General features: G+C 57.9%; 2 protein-coding genes across 3 annotated transcripts; both read right to left on the reverse strand.

Moving 5' to 3' along the window:
- Positions 1 to 2,236: 2,236 nt before the first annotated feature.
- TRIM47 (tripartite motif containing 47) lies at positions 2,237 to 6,613 on the reverse strand. Its single transcript, XM_012662372.1, has 6 exons — positions 5,923 to 6,613; positions 4,806 to 4,901; positions 4,286 to 4,516; positions 3,917 to 4,115; positions 3,430 to 3,504; positions 2,237 to 3,164 (listed from the first exon to the last, which is right to left on the reverse strand). The coding sequence occupies exons 1-6, from the start codon at positions 6,595 to 6,597 to the stop codon at positions 2,524 to 2,526; spliced, it is 1,917 nt and encodes a 638-aa protein (XP_012517826.1). The 5' UTR covers positions 6,598 to 6,613; the 3' UTR covers positions 2,237 to 2,523.
- A 9,635-nt stretch (positions 6,614 to 16,248) lies between these two features.
- Positions 16,249 to 22,346, reverse strand: TRIM65 (tripartite motif containing 65). 2 transcript variants are annotated; one of them, XM_012662373.1, is made up of 6 exons: positions 21,945 to 22,346; positions 18,908 to 19,003; positions 18,386 to 18,619; positions 18,127 to 18,301; positions 17,931 to 17,996; positions 16,249 to 17,356 (listed from the first exon to the last, which is right to left on the reverse strand). In XM_012662373.1, the coding sequence occupies exons 1-6, from the start codon at positions 22,344 to 22,346 to the stop codon at positions 16,782 to 16,784; spliced, it is 1,548 nt and encodes a 515-aa protein (XP_012517827.1). In that variant the 3' UTR covers positions 16,249 to 16,781. The 2 variants fall into 2 exon arrangements, with proteins under 2 accessions (XP_012517827.1, XP_012517828.1); XM_012662374.1 differs by lacking the exon at positions 17,931 to 17,996.
- Positions 22,347 to 23,274: the final 928 nt, after the last annotated feature.

Genomic DNA, 23,274 nt, shown 5'->3' on the forward strand with positions numbered 1-23,274 from the left:
GGGGAGAAGGGAGGAAAGAGGACTGGGGCCCCTTTCCTCCTGGAGTGTGGGGAGGCAAGGGGTGCCGGAGGGCAGCGACGCTCCAGTCCCTTTCTTAGGCGGTGGGCTGGCCTCCGGAGCTCCCTTTCCCACCGAAACAAAGCTCAAGTGGAGGTCGGCTCCCCGCCCTCCCAAGGAGCCCGATTTGGCTAAAGCACCACAGCCTCAGAAAACCCCTCACTCCTCCACCATTGTCCGGGGTTCGGCAGGAGCTTCTGAGGCCACAGACCCTCCGGCAGCTCTGCCAAGGGCTCTGGTGACCGTGGGAACCGGAGCCCAGCCTGTGACAGCTCTTACACAAAACAGTGCTGGGAAGCAGGGCTGTGCGTGTGTGCGTGTTTAGACATTGCTGAGTGCGGGACACACCTAAGCCCTGCAGTATGGAGAAAGGGGATAACCTTGGGCGGCTTCTCGATGACTCTGTGCCTCGGTTTCTCCATCCGGATATAGTAGTGGGAGGAGAAGGTTGGGACTAGATTGGTGGTTTTCTAATTTTTTTCTTCCTAACGGTTTTTTTTCAAGCAATCATGAATAAAACAGATAAAATCTCTGATTAAAGTGTTGGTGGGGTGCTGAGGGGGACCCACCCCGGTTTCCTCCAGCCCACTCTGCCTCAGTGTTTCTCCTCCTAGATCTTCTCAGGGCATTGTTGGAAAAGTCACCGGGCTGGAGACACATGTACATACACAGGCATGCGCCCAGGCAGACGCACAGTCACACACACACACACACACACACACACACGCACACACACACACACACGCACACATGCGCGCGCTCCATCCCTCCCGGCTTTAGCATTATCCTAGAGTCCCAGAGGAAGTACAGGGCTGTGGATGACATTCCAGACTCAGGATTCTGAAACAATACTTGGGGTCCAAAGCGCCAGCCCCTTGCTAGCTGACGGCTCTGAGCTGTAAAGCTGTAATGCCGGGATTTGGGATTAAGACGCCTGTGTCACAAAGCCCCATGCAAGTCTTTGGAAGCTGGAAATCACTGCAGGTGGCACACTCGCTGAGTGGCTGTGGCTGTGGCCACAGACGTGACCAGTCAGGCCTGAATTCCACTGAGGAAGTACCAGGTCTGTCCAGCTCATGTTCCGGGACATGCCAAGGCTTCCTGAGGGTTGGGGTCTAGAGGATTCCCTGGCAAGGACAGCCTGTGGGGTGGAGAGTGCCAAGCTGGGGGAGGAGATGAGCCAGCAGGTGGAAGGGGGTGAGGGGAGGGGGTAGGAGGGGCGCTGTGCTGGGGGGAGGCTCACGGCTGGCAGGGAGGGCCTGCCCAGCTGCTCCACCAGCCCCCTCACAGGGTGAGCTGGGGACCTGTAGCTACTAAGGGAACTGTGTTGAAAACATCGGGAGCAAGGAGGCCCCGCCCGGAAAAACAACATCCTGGCTGCTGGGCCTAAAGCAGGCTCGCGGGAGGGGCTATTTTTAGCTGCCAGGGGCTGGGGCTGGACTTGTATGGCCTTGCTGTCTGGCTGCATAACTCACCCGCGGTCCTGCCAGACCTTGAGGCGGCTGTCTGAGAGGCCTCTCCTTGTGCCCCTGCCCTGGGGGTGCACCTGGGCCAGAGAAGCCAGGGAGGAGGGAGCTGGCCTGGAAACACACTGGCCCTGTAGCCTCCAGGCATCCCGGGCCTGGCCATGGTTCTGAGACAGCAGAGGGCTTTGGGCCCCCCAAAAGAAAGGCAGAGGCTCTCCTGGGGCGTAGGGCCTGGAGCAGGACTTAGGTCCCTTTCTTGTAGGTTCTCAGTTCCAGCCACACCCTGGGGGGGTCTCAGCCAAGGCCCTGCCTGGGCTGAGAAGGGGTGTGTGCAAAACAGGCTCCTAGTCTCAAACTCCCTTGCCCCACCCAGGAGTCCTGCCCTGCTCCTGGGGGTGTGATGTTTGCATTTAGTTCTGGGCACAAACAACAAAAGGCAGGTCCAGAGCTAGGCTGTGGCATGGAGGATGAAAATAGCGGGTGGGAGCCAGGCCAGCCCAAGTACTCGAGCAGCCAGGTAGGCCAGGACACGGCGGGAATCGCCACCTCTGGCTGCCCCTGCCTGAAACCAGGGAGTGGGGGGTGCCCCAAGGTGTGCCGCCGTTTCAGCCCCAGGGCTCTCCCTCCCAACGGGAATCCTGGGACCAGGGACTCTGGAAACATGAGAGGTCCTGGGAATCCTCAGTGGGTGGAGAAGGATGGAAATGAGCCGGCAGTCAACAATGTTTATTGTGCACCTACTACACACCAGGCACTGTTCTAGAAACCTGGAAAAGGGGTTGGAGTAGCTTGGCTCTGTCCAGTCCTGCCGGGGGACAGGGCTGCGGGGGCCTCCTTTCTGAGAGGCGGAAGGCCAAGTGTATCGAAGGTGGAGGCCTCTAGAAACGAGAAGGCGAGGAGTGTGGGACTCCAAGGCTGGTGCCTTCCCTGGGGAGGATGAGGGCCCAGAGGAGCCAGCTTCCCGGAGCCGACCCTGCCTCAGGAGGGCGCGTGCCCGGCATCACCTCCTCTTCAGCACCGATATGCAGGACTTCTTGAGGGGCCCGATCTGCAGATGGGCGTCCACGCTCTCCAGGAAGAAGGCAGGCTTGAGCCTGTGCGCGAAGAGCCCCGCAAAGTGGCTGTCCAGGCGGCTCTGGAAGGGGTCGGTGGGGGAGGCCAGGGCGCCACTCCGGCGGGGCCGGGAGGCCTTCAGCCTCCGCAGGAGGCTCACCTTGCCGTCCCGCACGGCGTAGAAGGCCAGGGCGCGGTCGGCGTATTCCAGGCAGATGCCCACTGTGGGTGAGAACGGCTGGGGCAGGGGCGCCTCCAGCCCATGGAACCACACGGAGAAGCTGCGCCCGTTCCACTGCAGGCAGCAGGAGTGGGCGTTGCGGCCCAGCCGGCCCCGGTCGTAGGGCTCTTGGGGGGAGAAGCCTTCGGCCATGACGCCCACGCTGACCCAGCCCTCGATGATCTCCACCTCCCAGTAGTAGGTGCCCCGGTCCAGGGCGCCCTCGCCCAGCACCTGCTCACAGTGGGTGAAGCGGGTGGGCGACTCAGGGTAGTTGATGGGACACAGCACCCTCTTGACACCTTTGGTTCCGAACAGCTGCAGGAACTTGTCTGCCGTGTCACTGTCCAGGTCGACGATATAGGCGACTGATCCCAGGGACAGAAGAGAGGGCAGGGCTCAGGACCAGGCTCAGATGGGACAGCTCCTCCCCTAGGTGCCACCTCCCCAAAACTCGGCCTCTCCCTCCTTCCCAACCAGCATAACTCAGTGCCGCTGGAGAGCACCCCAGGAGCGGACCTAGTTCACCCGCAAACTAGGGAGGGGCCTCTAAACCCTCTTGTGCCAGGGCCCTGCTGGGGCCTGCTCCTGGGGCCAGCCCGGCAGGAGCGGAGGGCCCACGTGTCCACTCACACTTGAGGAAATAGTCCCGGGGAGCTTCACTCTCCAGGTGGTCGGTGCTGTCGGGGTCCTGGGACTCGGCATCGGCTGCAGCAGGAGACAGTGAGGAGTGCCCCCCGGACAGTCCCCCTGAGCCTGTGGCTGCAATTCCTCCTCTCCCCCCTCCCAGAGTCCCGAGCCGCCTGGCAACAGGCACAAACTCAAATAGGGCACCCCATGCTCACACCCTGCCTGGTGCCTGAGTTTTGCCCCTTGCCCACTGCTCGCTGGGCCTCAGCCCTGCTGAAGCTAGAGGGTGCACTGGGAAAAGTCCTTCTGCCCTCTAGACTGTGGCCAAAGGGGCTGACTGGTCACCACAGGGTGGTGGCTCCGGTTGCTAGCAGGATTCGGGCCCCTCCCTGTGTCAGGCACAGTTTTCCTCCTCCATTCCTGGAGGAGCACCAGGCCTGGGGGCTCGTGCGGGAGATGGGGAGAGGGTGAGTCATCTGGGGGGGCCCACCTTCCGAGCCCAGCTTCTGCAGCCTGTCCTCATCGCTGTCCAGCCCCCGCAGCTGCTCCCACTGGCTGGCGCAGGCCTCGGCCAGCAGGTCTCTCACTGCCCGGACTGCTTGGGATGACTTGGTGAAGCTGAGCTCCCTCGGGGGGCCGGGCCCAGGGCCGCACCCCTCCTCCAGGGCCAGCCTTAGTGCCAGCAGCTCCTGTGCCAGACAAATGCCTGTTCAAGCTCTGCTGGCCGCAGCTCCTCCTGGTGGGGGGCTGACAGCTCTGCCAGGAGGCTGGCGTGGCCTGGCAGACCAGGCACCCACTGCCCCTCCTCCCACCCTTCCCCTTCACCCGTTTCTTCCATGGCCCCCAGAGCAGCCCTCACCTGCAGGAAGCTGACTGAGTCAGCCTCGGGGACCTGACTGAGGTTGTGGCGGGCCTGGCTCAGGCGGCTGCGCTGTTCCTCCTGTCGCCGCAGGTCACCTTGGGAGCGGCCCAGCATGGCAGCCACCCCCTCCTCGATGAAGCCCAGCACGTTGGTCTGGAAGCCCTGCAGGGCAGCCGTGGCCTCCGCAAACAGCCGACTCACCCTCTCGCGCTCTGCCGTGGCTGCACTCTGCACAGGACAGTGGGGGCAGCGATGAGGACAAAGGACAATCCTGGACTTGGCCCCATCCGTCTCTGACTGACCCCACCTTCCCACCCTGCCCTCTTGGGGGGATAGAGAGGCCAGCCTGAGCCCGCTCTGGATCTGTGACACTCGTGCTAGTGGGGACGGGCAGTGCCCTGAGCACAGGCTTGCTTGGAGTGGGTCGTACCATGCTGAAAGCTCACGCTGCCGGCAGCCCGTGCAGAAGAGGACAGGGATGGGGACTGGGGGGTGGGGGTGGTGGGCAGAATCTGACCTTGATGAGGGCCACCGTGCGCCGGGACTGTGCAATGCCGGCACCCAGCTCGTCCATGCGGTCCTCCACGGCGCTCAGGACTTTGGGCTGCTCGGCCTGTGGATGACACCCTCCGTGAGTACGGAGTCTGGCCGAGGCCGCGGTCCTGCACCGGGGTCCCAGGCCTCCCCAGGGGAGAGGAGAAGGGCAACCAGGGAGTGCTATCTGTGCATGGGTAGGCCTGGGAGTGGCCATGATGTTCCGTAATATGCCAGAGGTGCCTCCAGCCCAGGCTGGAGCTGTTCCCAAGTGCCTGGTGGGAGCACAGGCTGACCGGGTGTCTGCCGCCCTCTCTGACCAGAGGGCTACTACAGGGTCCTCCCGGGTCTCAGTGTTGCTCAGTGAGTTTGAGAACTTCCAGTAGGAAAGGAAAGAGGAGTGTGACTGCGCAAGAGGGCATTTAACTGTCCTGTGGATGACTGTCCCCAAAGAGCTTGCGTCCGCTATCCAAGCCTGAAAAAAGGGGATTCCGGGCAAATCCCCTAGGTCTTATGAGTCACTGCTCCAGGCAGGAGAGACGGAAAATCCCAAGGCCAGAGGCGCCAAGACCGGGCTGGAGGCCAAAGGAAACTGGAGGCGGGAGGCAGAGGGACGCTGCGCACATGCTCCCACCATGGGCCCCGGAACAGCTGGACAGAGCGGATCTGTGTGCCCGGCCCGCCCTCAGTCGCACTTCTGTCGCCAGCCACACCCATTCTAAGCCGCCGCCTCAGCGCAGGACGAATCTGAGCTGGGACCGGCGAGAGCCCCGCGGGCGCGTCAGCTGCGCTTCCGGAACCGGCGGCCGGAGACTCTGCGGGCCCAACCCCGCTTCCGCCCGCCTTAGGGACCCTGGCCCAGCTTCAGGTCCCCCTACTCGCCCTTCGCGTCCTTTTCCCGATCTCACTGGTTCCTCCTTTCCCCTTCCCATCTCCACCACCGCGAGAGGACGACATTGTCAAGGCAGGGAGGGAACGCATAATCCCTCAGGTTAGAGGAGGAAATTAAGACCCAGCCCGGGGACGGGGGGGATCCAAGGCCCTCGGCCCGCTCGCGCGGTGGTCACCCTCCCCTGCCCGCGGCCGTGCCCGCGCCCCACCTCCTGGAGCGCGCGCTCCTGCTCCAGCGGCACGAGCTCGTGGCCGCGGTGCTCCTGGGCGGCGCAGGCCTCGCACAGGCACACGCGCTCGGCGCGGCAGAAGCGCTCGAGCGGCCGCAGGTGGCGCGGACACAGGCTCTCCTCCAGCCGGCGCAGCGGCGGCACCAGGCGGTGCCCGCGCAGCGCGGGGCTGCGCTCGTGCGGGCCCAGGTGCGCGGGGCAGAAGGAAGCGAGGCAAGAGAGGCAGGAGAGGGCGGCCGGCAGGGCCGCGCCCTCGGGGCACGCGTCGCAGCGCACCGGCTCTTCGCCCTCCGGCCACGGCTCGGGCGCGCAGGGAGCCGACGGCTCCGGGGTGCTGGGCGGCGCGCTGGGCGCCGAGGGCTCCAGGGCCGGGGTCGGGGCGGGCCCGGGCCCAGACCCGGGGCCCGAGCCCTGGCGGAGCTGCAGCAGCTCGGACAGCGTGTGGTTCTTGCGGAGCTGCAGGCCGTCGGGAAAGGGCTCCTGGCACAGCGGGCAGCGGGCCGCGCCCCCGGGCCCGCCGGCGCCACCCGCGCCGCGATGCGGCCAGAGCGCACCCAGGCAGGCCAGACAGAAGTTGTGGCCGCAGGGCAGTGTCACCGGCTCCCGAAGCGGCTCCAGGCAGATGGGGCAACTGAAGGGCCCGCTGCTGTCCATGGCTCGGGGCCGCCCAGGGCGCCGCGGCTCTGCTCCCGCCTGGGAGGGACCCGGACCGTTCGCGCCGCAGCGCCGCCCCCGAGGACAGGGCCAAGGGTCCGGCCCCCTCCCGCCCCCAGCTCGGCCCGCCCCTCAGCGCCGCCCGGCCCCAGCCCAGACTGCGCGGGGCGGCCTCTGGGCCCTCCGGGCGGTCCCAGGGGAGGGCGCGGGCAGGGACTCGAGGGGCACACCGCAAGGGGGCTGGGAAGGCTGCGCCCTCCCCTTGGCCAGGCCAGGGCTCCGGAGGCGCTGGGCGCGCCGAGCTGGGTCAGAGCGGCACCTTCATGCTCCAGACCCCTCCCTGGCACCGTGAGCAAAGTTCCTGAGCTGCTGACTGCAGAGAAGAGTAACTGCTGATGTATGTATGTTTTTGCCCCTTAGCGACTCTGTTTACCCCTGGTGGGGAAACTGGACTTTTCTAGACCCGAAATGGGAAGTTGACGTCATCCTCCAAGGCCCCCGTCTGAGGAATTTAGTTCCGGCCCCTGGACGCTCACGGGCACCTGTGCTGGGGCTGGGGTGGGGGTTCCCCAAGTGGAGGCATTTTTAAGACTCGTCCAATTATGCACTTAAAAGGGTGCATTTTATTGTATGTAAATTCTACCTCAATAAGGTTAAATTTTTTAAAAAATAGAATGCCAACCAGATAAAGTGGGATTGGGTTATGACCCAAAGGATAAAATAAACATCCATGCTGACTTACATAAATACTTGGATAAATGACCAAGTAGGGAGAACAGACACATTTCCCGTTCGAAGAATTCCAAATAATTTCCCACTCCTTACCTGCGGGCGGTGCATGGCGACTCTTCCAGAGGGAGCAAAAGGTTTACAGTGAAGAAACCCCAAACGACCTCAGCCAGGTGCTCAAAGTCAACGTGGAGAGTACCGAGTCACGCGATGGCACGTGCTCTTGACGTGAGGTGGCATGACATGATCTTGCTCCCCAAAAACAGTGACCCCAGTCTGGTGATGAGGAAAATAAATCCCAGTTGAGGGACGGTCTACGAAACACCTGACCAGCACCCCTCAAAGCTGTCAAGGTCGTCAGAAACGAGGAAAGTGTGAGCAACTGTCCCAGCCAAGAGGAGTCTAAGGAGACACACTGACTAAATGGAATGAGGGACCCTCCATGGGATCCTGAAACAGGAAAGGACACTAGGGAAATGTCAAGATATTATGGGATGTAGTTAATAAGAATGTATCGGTGTCGGTTCTTTAATTGTGACACGTGTGCCATGTGAATGTACGATGTTAATGAAAGGGGAAATTAGGTGTCAGGTATATGGGGATTCTGGACCATGGTGGTAACTTCTATGTAAATTTAAAACTTCTGAAATTAAAAGCTTATATTTTAAAAAATAGAATAACTGAGGCAGTTCTCCCCACCCCCAGGCTAGCAGACCTCCTGTTGATAAGAGTCCAAAGTGGAGGGAATGTGTGTGGGGGGAGATTGTGAGAGGAGGATCCATCCGTCTAGAGGAAGGGGCTCGAACTTTCTTGCCCTTGAAGAAGGCCTGGTGCGGCCTGGTGCAGCTGCAGACCCCTTCTCAAAGCAGCGCTTTTAAAAGCTCAAACTAGGCTAGGCAAAATGGCTCACGCCTGTGAGCCCAGCACTTCCGGAGGCTAAGGCGGGAGGATGGCTTGAGGCCAGGAGTTTAAGACCAACCTGGGCAACCCAGTAAGATGCTGTCTCTAAAACAATTAATTAATTAATAACAAGACCTGATGGAGGTCTAATGATGACTGTGTTTTTGAAATAGTGATAAGCATAAATGAGATTTTAAACTTTTTGTAAACACTGTGATGTGTCATGAAGATACCTGTAATTTCTAGTAGCGACTAAGTCACAGGTACTGCTCATAGCACTGTGGTGTGTGTATTCTCTCCATTTGGAATAGGAAGGAATGCTACATTTCAGTGAGAGGACAGTGAAAACGAAAATACAGAATTTTTTTTTTTAAGACCATTTCTCTCTGTTGCCCGGGCTGGAGTGCAGTGGTGTCGTCATAGCTCACTGCAGCCTCCAACTCCTGGGCTCAAGTGATCCTCCTGCCTCAGCCTCCCGATTACCTGAGACTACAGGTGCCACCATGACGCTCAGCTAATTTTTCTATTTCTTGTAGAGACGAGGTCTCGCTGTGTTGCGCAGGCTAGTCCTGAACTCCTGGCCTCAAGCGATCCTCCCACCTCGGCCTCCCAAAGAAAGATAGACTTTTTTCCCCAAGACCTCAGGTTAGGAGTGTCTACTTTAGAAAGATTCTGTGCAGAGTCCTCTGAAATCTTCCATGAAGGAAGGAAGAAAACTCCTATCTAAATAAATGCCTCCCACGTGCCACACACCATAGCCAGCCTTGTCTCTGGGAATCTCTCACACCGTTTTGAGGGAGCTAAGGAGGATCAGTGAAGCTGTGTCACTGTGTCACTCACCCACAGTCACCTAGCTGGGCAGGGCTAGGGCCAGTGTGTCTGCCTCTAAGCATCCCACACTGCCAGGAAGTGTTAGCCGACCTTGGAGGTGATCTTGGGAAGGCTGAGGGGACGTGGCCTCATCCCACCTTCTGTGTACACACCTCCACTTGCAACTGCCCAGCACTGAGGGGTCCACCTCTCCCAACTCCAGGGAGCCCCTGGGGGGGCAGGGACCCTGTCTTGGGCATCTCTTACCCTTGGGGGTCACCTGACCCAGTGCCTGGCACACAGCAGTCAGCACCTATTTGCCGATGCACCCTGTGGGCCTGGCCCTGGCAGATGTATGGGAGCAGGGAGGAGAGTGGGACCACCTCAGGGTTTGGCATGGGGCCTGGAGCTGGCAGATGAAGAAAACACGGAGATACGGCGCCTGAGTCCTTCCACGCTTCACCTCTTGGCGACAGGCGAGGCCCCGGGCAGACGGACAGTCACAGAGGTGGGCGGTGGGGAGGAAGGGCCGCTGCATGATGGGCCAGGGTCTGTTCACGTCAGGAGCTGCCGCAGGCAGGGGCTGGGGTCCCCCTCCCGGGGGATATTGGTGCCTGTGTTAGTTTCCCGAGGCTGCCACAACAAAGTACTGCCATTTGGGTAGTTTAAGATAACAGAAATTTATTCTCTCACAATTCAGGAAGCCAGAAGTCTGAAATCAGGGTGTTGCTGGGCTGATTCCTTCTGAGGCTATAGGGGAGAATCCGTCCAGGCCTCTCTCCTGGCTTGTGCTGGTACCCGGTACCCGGCAGCACTGGTGTTCCTTGACTTGGAGATGCAAGATGCACTCTAGTACCTGTCTCTGTTGTCACTTGCTGTCTTCTCTCTGTGCCTTTGTCCAAATTTCCTCTTTTTTTTTTTTTTTTTGAGACAGAGTCTCATTGTTTTGCCCAGACTAGAGTGAGTGCCGTGGCGTCAGCCTAGCTCACAGCAACCTCAAACTCCTGGGCTCAGGCGATCCTTCTGCCTCAGCCTCTCGAGTAGCTGGGATTACAGGCATGCGCCACCATGCCCGGCTAATTTTTTTCTATATATTTTTAGTTGGCTGATTAATTTCTTTCTATTTTTAGTAGAGATGGGGTCTCGCTCTTGCTCAGGCTGGTCTTGAACTCCTGAGCTCAAGCAGTCCTCCCACCTCGGCCTCCCAGAGTGCTAGGATTACAGGCGTGAGCCACCGCGCCCGGCCCAAATTTCCTCTTCTCATAAGGACACTAGTCATTGCATTAGGGCCTACCCGACTCCAGCATGCCCTCACGTTGACTACTCTGCAAAGATCCTATTTCCAAGTAGGAAAAGATCCCATTTCCAAATAAGGTCACCTCCACAGGTACTAGGGGTTAGGATTTGAATATATCTTTTGAGGGGACGCAATTCAACCCATAGCAGTGCACAGGTAAGGAAAAGCTTGGAGAGAGCCAGGCCAGAGGTGCCAGAGACCATCCATGTCCCCTAGTTTCCTGTCCTTATCTGTGTTCCAGGACACTGGCCCTTGCCCAACCTCAGCACATACTGCTGCCACCCTTGCCCCTACTCCTGCCAGGTCTGCACGCCTGCCTCTGTTTCCCCAGGCTTAAGGGTGGGACCTTAAGACCAGGTCCCCTGAGACCAGGCTGGAGATTTTCAGAAGGCAATTAATGAGTTAGGAACTAAAGGGAAAGCAGGCTGGGCATGGTGACTCATCCTGTAATCCACTGCTTTGGGAGGCCAAGGAGAGCCTGGGCAACATAGCAAGGCCCTGTCTCTACAGAAAATAAAAAAATTAGCCAGGCATGGTGGTGCACGGCTGTAGTCCCAGCTACTTGGGAGTCTAAGGTGGGAGGATCACCTGAACCCAGGAATTCAAAGGTTGCAGCGAGCTGTGACCGTGCCATTGCATTCCAGTCTGGGTGACAGAGCAAGACTATCTCTGAAAAAAAAAAGGGAAGACAAAAGAGCACAAATGAGAAGAAACGGCATGGATCGCTGTACAGAGAGCGAGACTCACGTCCAGATGTGCTTGCTGGACCCACTGAGCAGATCCCTGGACCCCTGACCTGGTTTTTGTTTTTTGAAGTTCTTTTTCAAAACAGCTGTTTTATGATTCACATACCATACAACTCATACATTTAAAGTATGCCGTTCAGTGTATTCACAGAATTTTTTGTTGTTGTTGTGAGGGCTGTATTGGGTGATGTAAGATGTTTGGCAGCATCCCTGGCCTCTGCCCCCTGCGTGGCAGGAGCACCATCCCAGTCATGATGAGCAAAATTGTCTCCAAGCCAGTGCAGTGGCACGTGCCTATAGTCCCAGCTGCTTGGGAGGCTGAGGTGGGAGGATTGCACTTGAGCCCAGGAGTTTGAGTCCAGCCTGGACAACATAGCAAGACCCTGTCTCAGAACAAATTTGATCACGCCTGTAATCCTAGCACTCTGGGAGGCCGAGGTGGGAGGATTGCTTGAGCTCAGGAGTTCGAGACCAGCCTGAGCAAGAGCGAGACCCCCGTCTCTACTAAAAATAGAAAGAAATTAGCTGGAGAACTAAAAATAGAAAAAATTAGCTAGGCATGGTGGCGCGTGCCTGTAGTCCCAGCTACTCGGGAGGCTGAGGCAGGAGGATCGCTTGAGCCTAGGAGTTTGAGGTTGCTGTGAGCTAGGCTGACGTGATGGCACTCTAGCCCAGGCGATGGAGTGAGACTCTGTCTCAAAAAAAAAAAAAAAAAATTTGAGATGATTGTCCCTAGACATTACCCCATGTCCCGAGGGGTGGAGCGGGGGGCAGAATTGCTTTATCACAAGGCCTGGCCCTTGGCGGGTTCTGTCTGTCATCAATACAAGGAAGCTGTTCTTCCTCCTGTTCCGCGGGCAGGCAGGTGATTGGCTCCTCATCCCCACCTGTGCACACCCCGCCTCCCTGTGCAGACACTTTATAGAGCCCTCGCCTGGACTCAGTCATCCTAGGCGGGGGTGTAGGGTGTGGAGGGAGGGAGAGGATGGGGATGGAGGAGGGGGCAGCGTACAAAGCAGAACCCAGGAGGGAACCTGTCTCCTGGGGAGGTACATGGCAACCCGTCTTAGTCTGTTCCGGCTGCTATAACAGAATGTCAGAGACTGGGTGGCCTAAAAACAGACATTTATTTCTCACAGTTCTGGAGGCCGGGGACTGAGATCAGGGTGCCAGCCTGTCAGGTCCTGGCGCAGGCCTCTCCTGGGCTGCAGGCTGACATCTTGCTGTGTCCTCACGTGGCAGCAGGAGAACCAGAGAGCTCTCTGGGCACGAATCCCATCCCTGAGGGCTCCAGCCTCATCACCTGTTCACCTCCCAAAGGCCCCACCTCCTAATACCATCACTTAGGGATTAGGATTTCAACATAAGAATTCTAGGGGGGACACGACCATTCAGAGCATTGCAACCCCCATCCTAGGTAGGGAATAAGTGATAAAAGAGAGGTGTATCCTCTCCTGAGGGATTCTCGGGAAAGGCTGGGGGATCGTGGCGGCGGCGTTTGAGCTGGGCTTTCACGGATGGCTAGCGCTCAGGCGGGCAGGGCCTGCGTGGGAGATCCTCCGGGCAGAGGGAGTAGCAGAGGGAGACAGCTGGGTGTGCCCTGTTTGGCAGGAAGGTGAGTAGTGAGTTCCATACATTGGTTTCCACAAGGAGCACTTGATCATGACTGTCCCTTGATTGCCAAAACCCAGGAGCGGTTGGGAGGCCAGGCATTAGTGCCACCCTGCTCCATGGCTTGGCAGCGTTTGGTGAGACCACAGACCGCCTGGTTCTGGAACAGAGGGGGTGCCTCTTGGGTTGGGTCCCAACCAGCCCTCTGGTCTGCACCCCACAGCCTGCTGTCCTCTCTGCTCTCCCAGTAAGAAAGTGTGATGTGATTTGTCAGGGTGGTGGCATCTTGATATTCCATTTCCATTCTCATAGTTTTAAAGTTATTTGCAGGCAGGGCATGGTGGATGCTCGCCTGTAGTCCCAGCTATTCAGGAGGTTGAGCAGGAAGATCGCTTGAGCCCAGGAGTTAGAGGCTGCAGTGAGCTATGATGATGCCACTGCACTCCAGCCTGGGCAACACAGTGAGACAATGTTTCCAAATAAATAAATAAATAAGTAAATAAGTTGTTTGCCCAATGTATTAATTATTTTTGAAGTGAATTGGCTGTCACGGGGCAAGGGCAGCTGCTGGCACTTTTGAGCTCTCCAGGAGTGTGTTCACACCTGCCTCTCACTCCGTCCTTACGCTGCGTTGTAAAGGGTGGCATCTGGAACTTGTCGGAGGTCCCATGACTGATCCTGCGGAGAAGGCAGCATCTAAGCCCCAAAGGTGCAACCTGAGTAATCGTAAACCTAATAGATGACCCTGCGGCTGCACTGCTGCCTAAAAAAAAAAGTCAAACAAAAACAAGCAAAAAATCGGGAGGCTGAGAGGCAGGAGGTTCGCTTGATCCCAGGAGTTTGAGGTTGCTGTGAGCTAGGCTGACGCCACAGCACTCACTCTAGCCCGGGCAATACCGTGAGACTCTGTCTCAAAAAAAAAAAAAACAAAACAAGCAAAAAACAATCCAGCCAATAAAAGTAATTAAAAGGTCATTCCTAGCTTTATTTGTGTGCCTGAAAGTCATTGAAAGGGGATCCAAACCATGTCTCTATTAGGACTTCTTTTTCTTTATGCTTTTGATGTACTTTTAAAAATTTTGTTTGCATTTATATCACTATATTTAGGTTATTTAAAAAACAAACAATTGAACGAGGCTTACAACAAAAACCAGCAGACCCACGTCCCACCCACTGCAGATTCCCGCTGCCCACGGCAGCCAGTCCAGCTCTCGGTGGTTTCGCTCAGTGTTTATTTCACGTCTCTAAGTCACCGTGCGGAAGCCTTGACCATTGCTGTGGACGTTGGGCTCGGATATCTGGAGGCTGCAGAGGCTTTATCACTTCTCTTTCCTGTGGAGTTCCCTGTTTCCTGGATCTCAGGCCTGCCTTTTCCTTTCATAGATTGACTTCTTCATTTTGGCGAAGTCTGCCCTCTGGGGGCTTCCTGAGCATGCATGCTGACGTGTCCGCAGTGTCCCCGCTCGGTTTGGCCGGGCATGGAATTCTAGGATGCAAATCCTGCCCCCAGAATCTCTAGGACTGGCTTATTGTCTTCTAGCTTCTGGGTGAATGTTACATGAAGCCACATTTCCCAGTCCCCGTCCTGCTCCCTTCCTGCCTGGAAAGAGCAGCCTCTCCGTGTCGGCACCCCTCACCTCTCTGGCCTCCAGCCCACTGGCCCGTACGGCCCCTATCTTTTGACATCTCTCCTGCCCTCTCCCACTGTTGTTGTCTCGGGGTGCCCACCCTCCCAATTGTGCATCACAGGAGCCCCAAAACTGCAAGGGGTTCTGGTGGGTAGAGCAGACAGGCTGGAAGCAGCCACTAATCAAATGTGTCCCCTTTCCAAATGTCGTACCACAGCATCTGTGCCGCTGGCTCCCTCACACAGGTGCAGGTTCCAGAGAGGAGATGGCGAGTTCTATCAGAATCAGGTGGGCCTAGCAAATTCAGTTTGGGGGGGTTTCCGGCAGATTCGTAAGGGCTCGCCCCTACACCTAGCTTAGAAGCACTGCTCTATATTACACTCCATAAAAGTAGCGGTAGCATCTTGTCCCATGTAAATAAATGTTAATTTTTACGATATAGAACATGCCTGTAGAAAAATATGAAAAGGAAGGGCCGGGCGCAATGGCTCACACCTGCAATCCCAGCACTTTGGGAAGCCAAAGCGGGAGGACTGCTTGGGAAGAGCAAGACCCCTCTCTACAAAAAATAAAAAAGTTAGGTGGGGCCGGGCGCGGTGGCTCACGCCTGTAATCCTAGCATTCTGGGAGGCCGAGGCGGGAGGACTGTTTGAGCTCAGGAGTTCGAGACAGCCTGAGCAAGAGCGAGACCCCGTCTCTACTAAAAATATAGAAATTGGCTGGACAACTAAAAATATATAGAAAAAATTAGCCGGGCATGGTGGCATATGCCTGTAGTCCTAGCTACTCGGGAGGCTGAGGCAGGAAGATTGCTTGAGTCCAAGAGTTTGCGGTTGGCAAGTGAGCTATCATGATGCCACTGCACTCCAGCCTGGGCGACAGAGCAAGACCCTGTCTAAAAAAATAAAAAAAGTATACCTGCCCAGCAATATGAGCAAAAACATATACAGGGATTTTTTGGAAGCATGTTCTGGAATAGCAAAAAACAAACCGAAAGAAAAGGGGCTAGCACTGCTGGCACCTACACACATCCCTGCGTCTAAGCCCCACACCCAGGGGTGGGATGCTGGGGGCTGAGGTTCCCACGCTACTGCCTGAAGGCGCGCCTGCCTGAGTCAAGGTTGCTTCACTGCGGCCTCTGGTATGAAACAAATCTTCAAATGCTCATTGTTTCCCGAAAGTATCTCGCTTCAGGTAATTTAGCCTTAGTACATAACCGTAGTGTGGCCAAAGCTTCCTGCTCAAAAATATTCATCACAGCAACATTTTTATAGCCCTAAATAAAACAACTTAAATGTCTAATAATGGGTAAACAAATTTTATAGTCATTAGAATAACTGTTTGTAATATAATCATTCAGAGAAATTTTTCAATAATGGGAAAAATGCTATGTTAAGTAAAAAATATAGAAAAGACTGTAATCCCAGCTACTTGCGAGGCTGAGGTAGTTAAGATCACTTGAGCCCAGGACTTCAAATCCAGCCTGGGCAACACTGTAAGACCCTGTTTGTAAAAAAAAATTTTTCTAAAATACAAACAAATTTTAGGCCGGGTGTGGTGGCCCACGCTTGTAATCCTAGCACTCTGGGAGGCCGAGGCAGGAGGATCGCTTCAGTTCAGGAGTTCGAGACCAGCCTGAGCAAGAGTCTCTACTAAAAATAGAAAAAAATTAGTTGCCCAACTAAAAAAAAAACAAAAAATTAGCCAGGCGTGGTGGTGCACGCCTGTAGTCCCAGCTACTCAGGAGGCTGAGGCAGGAGGATTGCTTGAGCCCAGGAGTTTGAGGTTGCTGTGAGCTGGGCTGACACCAGGGCACTCTACCCTAGGCAACAGAAAGAGACTCTGTCTCAAAAAAAACCAAACCAAAACAAAAAAAAACACCCATTTTTAAAATGCAGAAACGAAACTGTTTATAGAATATGACCATATGACCATAAGGATGCCCAAAATAAAAGACAACAAGCCAGGACTAAAGTATACCAAAAGGTTATAAGAAGTAAAAAGAGAGACAGGCAGGGAGGAGACAGACATCTATTTAACATCCCGTGTCTCTAGGGGTCCTTCTGCTGCATCCCCACGCTGATCGCTCCTTTGGTCCATGTCATCACCCTGGGAGGCAAGCTCCAGCTGATACACGTTTATTGTCCCACACTTGGTCCTGTAAGCCACAAGCCCCTGTGTGTGCTCCAGCTTCCAAGGCCCAGGCAACACCTAGAACTGAGCATTGGGGTGGGGGCTTCCCATTCTCCTAGTCCCTGCCCCCTTCAAAGAGGCTGGGAAGGTGAACTCTGAGTTTATGTTCACCTCCAGTTTGGGGGCACCCCCACCACCTCTCTCTCTATCAACAGAGAGGCCAACAGCATTCGAGCTGTGGCCTTGGGTCCCCAGGCCGGGGCTGGACAGCTCTTGGGCACACAGGCATGGTGGCGCCTGGCCCTGAGCGAGTTCCAGCCCATGCCTTCCTCAGCTGGGTGCTGAGGCCTCTTCCTGGGGCTCTGGAGGAAGCGTGGCCCCGGGCTGATGGCACAGGGTGAGGGTCCTACCCTCAAGGAGCCAGAAGACAGGGATGAGGGGCTGGGTGAAGAGGGCATGGAAGGTGTGCAGGGGCTGGGCCCGGGGCTCCAGGCTGTAGAAGGTAAGGCAGCCCAAGGCCAGGTCCAAATCCACACCCAGGAGTCGCCCCGACACCCCTGGGAGGCGCTGGGCCTCGCCATTGTGCCAGGCCTGGACGCTGTCCTCCTGGATGCAGAGCCCCCAGGAGCAGGGCCCACGGCCGATGTTGTCCGTATGGGGCCCCAGCTTGCACCGCATCAGCTGCGGGTAGGTGACACCCAGCGTCACCGAGTGGTCTGAGGTGCGCACTTCCCAGTAATGCTGCCCGGCCCGGAAGCTCTGGGCACACTGCACCTGCCAGAGCTCGAAGCTGCCAGGCCTGGCTGGGCCGCAGGGCTGGCGACAGTGCTTCACCCGCTGGCCCTGGCGGGACAGGTAGAAGTGGCGGTTGGCGCTGACTGGGTCAAAGGTGAGATTGCGATAATCTGTTGGGGAAAGACAAACAGAAATGGGCCAGGGTGCCATCCTGTCCAGAGGGGAGAGAACGCAACTGCAGCTCCATTTATCGACTGCTACTGTCTGCCAGGCATGCTGCATGCTGAGCATTTAATCCTCGCTGCAACCTGGCAGGTGGAACCCTCCATTAGCCCCCTTTCACGGATGACAAAACCGAGGCTCAGAGAGGCATTAACTTGGTATTAACTGGAATACTCATGAGGAATCGCAGGTCTGTGTGCCCAGACTCTGTCCTTAGACACTATGCCAGCTGTGTTTGCTTCAGAGTGGACGTGCACGATGGGTACATCTTACAACAGGTGTGCAGGGGGTGGGGCCAGGCCCAGACATCTATGTCAAGACAGTCATAGCACGTGCCCCCCATGCTCACATGTGCACACAAACATGCACACACATGCACATGTGCTCACAGCATACATACATGCACACATGGGCACACACGTACTCACACACATAAACGTGCACACACATGCATGTGTTCACAGTACACACGCTTGCACAGGCACACACAGGTACACATGTACATGCCCTGGGCCTCCTTACTCTGCCAGAGTTTCCTCCTCAGCGGACACACTGCGCTCGGGACCGGTGCCAGGGGCCCTGGGGCCTCTAGTGGGCAAAGCAGTGTTAGGAGAGTGGATGGGGAGGCCTTGGGAGGAGGGGGCCTTATCCCACACCCACCCTGCAGGGAGGGGCGGCCAGGCCAGGAGAGGCAGGGGAGGTCTGGGGCCCACCTTACCCATGGGGCTCAAGTCTGCAGCCTTGGCTGGTGCCCCGGGGCGGCCCCTCTCTTCCAGGAGGAGGCCACACAGCTGGCTTAGCAACTCCTTCAGGTCACCCAGTTGTTGATCTTCATCCCACTGCAGAGGGGTCAGTGGTCCAAGAGGCCCTGGGGGCTCAAGGAGCTGTGATTCCTGAGCCCGGAACAGCTGCTGTAAACCCGGTATGAGGGGCAGGGAGACGAGTCCCCCCCAGCCCACTGCCCTGAGGCCTCGTACCTGCAGGAAGGTCCTGTCATCCACCTGCTCCAGGAGCTCCTGAATCCTGTGGCCATGGCGAGCCAAGGCCTCCAAGTGGCCTTGCAGCCGTTGCTCCTCATCCCGGGCCTGTGCCAGCACCTGTGTCTTGGCCACCTCGATGTCTCTCAGCACCACGGCCCGCCGCATCTCCAGGGCCTGCTGCAGGCTGCTGAACTTGCTGGAGACCGAGGAGGCCAGGGTGCAGGCCAAGCTCTGGGTGGGCACAGGAGGAGCTTCAGGGTAGCCAGGGTCCTGTGCCATGCCAAGGCAGGCCAGGGCTACCCAATGGGCTGAGGGGTGGGGATGTAGGAGCCAGGGTCCTGGGAAGCAGGCTTCCCCCTCCCCAGGCGCCCAACTTCCTGCTCAGCCCCTCACTCCCTGCTGCCCCAAAGCATGTTCAAAGCAGCTCACGCCCACTGCCCAGCGCCCCAGGGAGCAGCCAGCAGCTGCCCGCAGCGCTGCGCGAGAACATGGCGGGTGGAACACAGACAGGCCCTGTACCTGGATCTGGCTGCTTCGCTGCTGCAGCTCCTGCAGCTGGGTTTCGGCCTGAGTGGTGTGCCATTGGGTCACTTCTAGCCTGGCTCTCAGCTGGGCCTGTGGTGCCCACCCATGGGACCAGCAACAAGAGAGGACCAGGATTGGCTGTGAAGTCAACCTTTCGACAACCAACAAACCCCTGCAGACGCTGGGCAGCCCCTCCTCAAGCCATCCAGAGGGCCGGCACGCAGAGCACCAGCCTCGCTGTGAGCCCGGGGAGGCCTCGACAAAGCCCCTTCCCCACCTGGAGCAGGCTGTGTGTGGGCAGAGAAGCGTTGGCCTGGGGACACAACTTCTGGTCCCACTCCTGCCTCTTGCAGGCTGAGCAAGCTGGGGCAAAGCTCCTACCCTCTCTGGGCCATAACCTCCCCCTAGTCAATAAATGAGAGCGATAATGCGGGCTCAGGCGGCCTTGCAGGGAAGGGGCGACAACCCAAAGCACCAACACTGCGGGAGAAGTAGGCAGTTCGGTGCATATGTGAAGCCAGTCCTTGACTCTCACTTTGGGCATGAGGGGGAGGAGGGGCCCTGTTTTCTCACCCCCCCCCCCCGATTCCCTCAGGGATCAAGATGCTCTCATGGGAACAGGACAAACCATGCTGATGCCAGGAGCCCCTGGTTCCTGCCCACCGCTAGGACTTGTTCCCTGCACCTGGTCGGGAGCCTCACTGCCTTGCTTCTGCTCCTCCCAGCTACACACTGCGGTGGGGACCATTTTTATCCCCTCGTCATGGATGAGTAAACAGGATTGGAGAAGTTGACAATTTGCTCAGAATCCTCAGATCTTTCTAAGCCCATGGCTTATGTTTCATCTAGGACCCTGCCTCCAGCATTCAGCACGTGACAAACATATGAGGCAGGAGGGTAGACTCTGCTGGGGCACTGGACCCTCCTCCAGGGACAGACACCTGTCCCCACGCAGCCCCGCAGCCCTTCCCCTTTTGCTAGCAAAACCCCAGCTCCTTGGGAGCATGGGCTGTTGCACTCGCTTCCTCTGCTTGGCTGTCATCCACTGGCCTCCCTTGAAAACTTTCACGCCTAGCTCAGTCTCAGCAGCCACAGGGAACATCCGCCAACACTTTGGAGCCCTTTCCTTCACCCCATCTCGGCCACTCCTGTGACCTCACCCAGGCCCGTCACCAGCTCTGAAATCTGTGTTCCAAACACCAGTTCTCTGACCACCGCTTCCCGACCCTCACCTGTTCCAGCCTCCTCAGTCCTGGTTCCCAGCCTCAACAGACCCCCAACCGTGCACTCCCCACCCCTTCCAGCCCATCAGCCCTCTGGCACCCATTTCCTGTCCCATTCAGTGTCCCTGTGCCATCATTTTGCCATCATCCCACCATTCGCTGGCCCCGCCCCTCCTAGTCCCATACCCAAGTGAATTCAGCCTCCTGTCTTCGCTACCGAAACGGCTCTTGTCAAGGGTGCCGGCCACCTCCACAGTGCGGATTCCAATGGTCATTTTTGTCCTCTTACTGAACCTCTCATCAGCATGGGCACCACAACCATGTTCTCCTTCCGCACCACTCTGCCCTCGGCGCCATGCCATGTGCTGCATTTTCCTCCTATCCCCCTGGGAGCTCCTGCTTGGTTTGACTACAGCCCTGGGCCTGCTCGGCAGGGGACCCCTTCCCTCCCGGACCTTCTCCACCTGCCAGTGCTGAAGACTCTCAACTTGCCACTTCCAGCTGAGAGCTCCTGAGCTCTTGACAGATGCCTAGGACCCCTCCCTGGGTTTGTCCCACTGGCGACTCCAGCCCCTACATGTTCTAAAGCCAACTCTGCTCTCTCCCCATTTAGCACACAGCATGCCTGGCCACTCACTCGGTCGAGAGAGAAACCTGGGCCAGGCGTGAGTAATCCTAGCACTCTGGGAGGCTGAGGCGAGAGGATTACTTGAGCCCAGGAGTTTGAGGTTGCTGTGAGCTACGATGACGCCACTGCACTCCAGCCTGGGCAACAGAGTGAGACTGTCTCAGAAAAAAGACAGAAACCCAGATGTTTTCCTTGCTGCCCTCGCTGCCACCCCCCAAGTCCACTCCAGCCTGTGTCCCGCCTCCACAAGGCACTGACTCCCACTCCCTGTTTTCCGCCCCCCACCAGTACCTTGTCTCCCCGGTTCCCACCCTGGACTCCAGTCTCACCTCCAGCCCCCTCCATATCCCAGCAGAGTGATCACTCTCCATAAAGCCTAAATCCAGTCATGCTGCTGTCCTGCTTCCAAGCCCACGATGGCTCCCCATGCCCTAGAGTCAGAGTCGGACCCCTCACCATGGCCCACAGGGCCCCTTCCCATCTGGCCCTGCTGACCTCCCAGATCTGTCTCCATGGACCCAGCGTGCCCAGTTCTTTCCCAGCCCAGAGCGTGGCCCCGGTTGCCTCCCCAGGTCCCTCTCCTCTTGGCTGGTACTTTCTCAGCCCTCAAGTGTCAGCGTAAAGGCCACCTCCCCTTCCTCCCCCTGGTCCCCTAAGCAGTGTCATCCTGTGCTTTCCTTACTGCACCCTGTAATAACACATTCACCTCTTACTGGGGCACTGACCTCTTCAGATGTTAAGTCTCTTACGGGCAGAGAGCACGTGTGATTTACTCAGCAACATGCAGCCCCTGCCCACACTGTGCACACTGTAGGTGTTCCACACACTTACCCACGGAAGGAAAGCGTGTTCAGGGAGCACCGCCCATACACGCGGCCTGGAGTAGAGCCGGGAGCTCACTGCCTAATATCCCTGGCTTATGCCTTCATCCAGGACACTCAGTGAGCATCTCCTGAGACCCCAATGCGAGTCACAGACACCTGAGTTATTGTCACTCCCAGGTTCTGGGAAGAAAAACACCTGGAAGCCGTCTCCAGCTGACACTCCCTGCCAGCTGCGCCCAGAGAGGGAGCAGGGCCCAGAGAACAGCCCCGGATCCCGCAGGCGAGTCGCCCCAGCTGTGGCAAGGCTGCGGCGGCCCGCCCCACCTCCCGCCCGTTCCACCCGGCGGCCGCGTCACCTCGCGCTCAAGGCGCTCGGCGTCCAGCAGCGCCCGCTCGTGGAGGCGACACTCGTGCACCGTGCAGGCGCTGCACACGCAGCGGCCCTCGGTCCGGCAGAAGAGCTCGAATGGCAGCCCATGGCGGGGGCAGCGCGCGCCGGGGTCCGGGCCGGGGCAGGGGTCCACGGCGGGCCTGGCGCGCACCACCTCCAGCACGCCGCTGAGCGCCACGTTGCGGCGCAGCTCGGCGTCGTCGGGGAAGGGCTGGCGGCACTCGGGGCACGCCTTCCCGCAGCGGCCCCACCAGTCCTGGATGCAGGCCACGCAGAAGTTGTGGCCGCAGGGCAGCGTGGCCGGGTCCTGGTAGAGCCCCAGGCAGATGGCGCAGGTCAGCTTGTCCTCCAGCAGCCGCGCGGCCATGGCGGAGGTGGGAGGGAGGGCAGGCCGGCGCGGCCGCCGCGGGGAGGAGCGAGGACCCCGCCCAGGAAGAACCGCCAGCGGGGCGGGCGCCCGGTATGGCGCTCCCCGTGGGCCCTTCCCTGGCGCTCTCTGATCAGCCGCCGCGCCACTCCTGTCCGCCTCGGCCCGGCTGAGAACTGGGTCTGGCTCTCGGTCTGCCCTGGCACCTCCATCCGGACTCCCTAGACCTTCGACCTAGCTGCTGTGCTGGGGATCCGGGTCAGCCTCTGGAGGCAGGAGGCTCGGGTACCCTGCGGGGGGCCTCAGGCTCCTTCTGGCCCGGGCCATCGCCCAACCTCACCTCTTCTGGGCTCCTGAGCTGTAAGCCAGGCTGACAGCATAGACACTCCCTTCCTGGGGCCACTAAATGAAACAGTGCATGTGGGAGGGCCTGGCGTCCACGTACACAGCTAGTGCCCAATAAATGCTCCCTCCTGACCCAAGGTGCTCTGCTGCACTTTTTCCTGGAGCTGGGTTTCAGGCACTTGCCAGATTGGGACTCCCTTCTCTGGGCTACACCTAATTCTGGCTCTTTTTAAGGAAACAGTGTGATGGAAATTTCTGGTTGCCAAGAGACAGACCAATTAAAACTGGTTTTTTTCAATGCCCCTTTGATACCCAAGCCAAGTTCCAGATGCAGTCAGTATCCCCTCTCATTGCCAGCCCTCTGCTGGGGCGAGTTCCTTGTCTGGAGGTCCAACCTGATCTGGAACCTCAATATTTGGGAGGCAGCTTCAGCATTTCCCCTGCAGCTGAGCAGAGCAGAGGGGTGTCCTGCCAGGGTCAATCTGAGGATGGTTAACTCCTTTTCTTCTAGCCAAGCTGGGCTGATTCCGAGGCAGAATGTGCTCACTGCAACGCAACAAGCATTGTGTCCTACACGTGAAGC

Source organism: Propithecus coquereli, unplaced genomic scaffold, assembly GCF_000956105.1.
Source record: "Propithecus coquereli isolate 6110/MARCELLA unplaced genomic scaffold, Pcoq_1.0 Scaffold76, whole genome shotgun sequence".
Lineage (NCBI taxonomy): Eukaryota > Metazoa > Chordata > Mammalia > Primates > Indriidae > Propithecus > Propithecus coquereli.

Coding starts and splice junctions, on each gene's coding strand:
- TRIM47 (XM_012662372.1), bottom strand. CDS start 6,597: ATGGACAGCAGCGGGCCCTTCAGTTGCCCCATCTGCCTGGAGCCGCTT. Junction 4,116..4,285: donor ACTCAGTCAGCTTCCTGCAG/GTGAGGGCTGCT, acceptor TGTCTGGCACAG/GAGCTGCTGGCACTAAGGCT. Junction 3,165..3,429: donor CCGGGACTATTTCCTCAAGT/GTGAGTGGACAC, acceptor CCCTGGGATCAG/TCGCCTATATCGTCGACCTG.
- TRIM65 (XM_012662373.1), bottom strand. CDS start 22,346: ATGGCCGCGCGGCTGCTGGAGGACAAGCTGACCTGCGCCATCTGCCTG. Junction 18,302..18,385: donor ATGACAGGACCTTCCTGCAG/GTACGAGGCCTC, acceptor TTCCGGGCTCAG/GAATCACAGCTCCTTGAGCC. Junction 17,357..17,930: donor GAGGAGGAAACTCTGGCAGA/GTAAGGAGGCCC, acceptor TTTCCCCAACAG/ATTATCGCAATCTCACCTTT.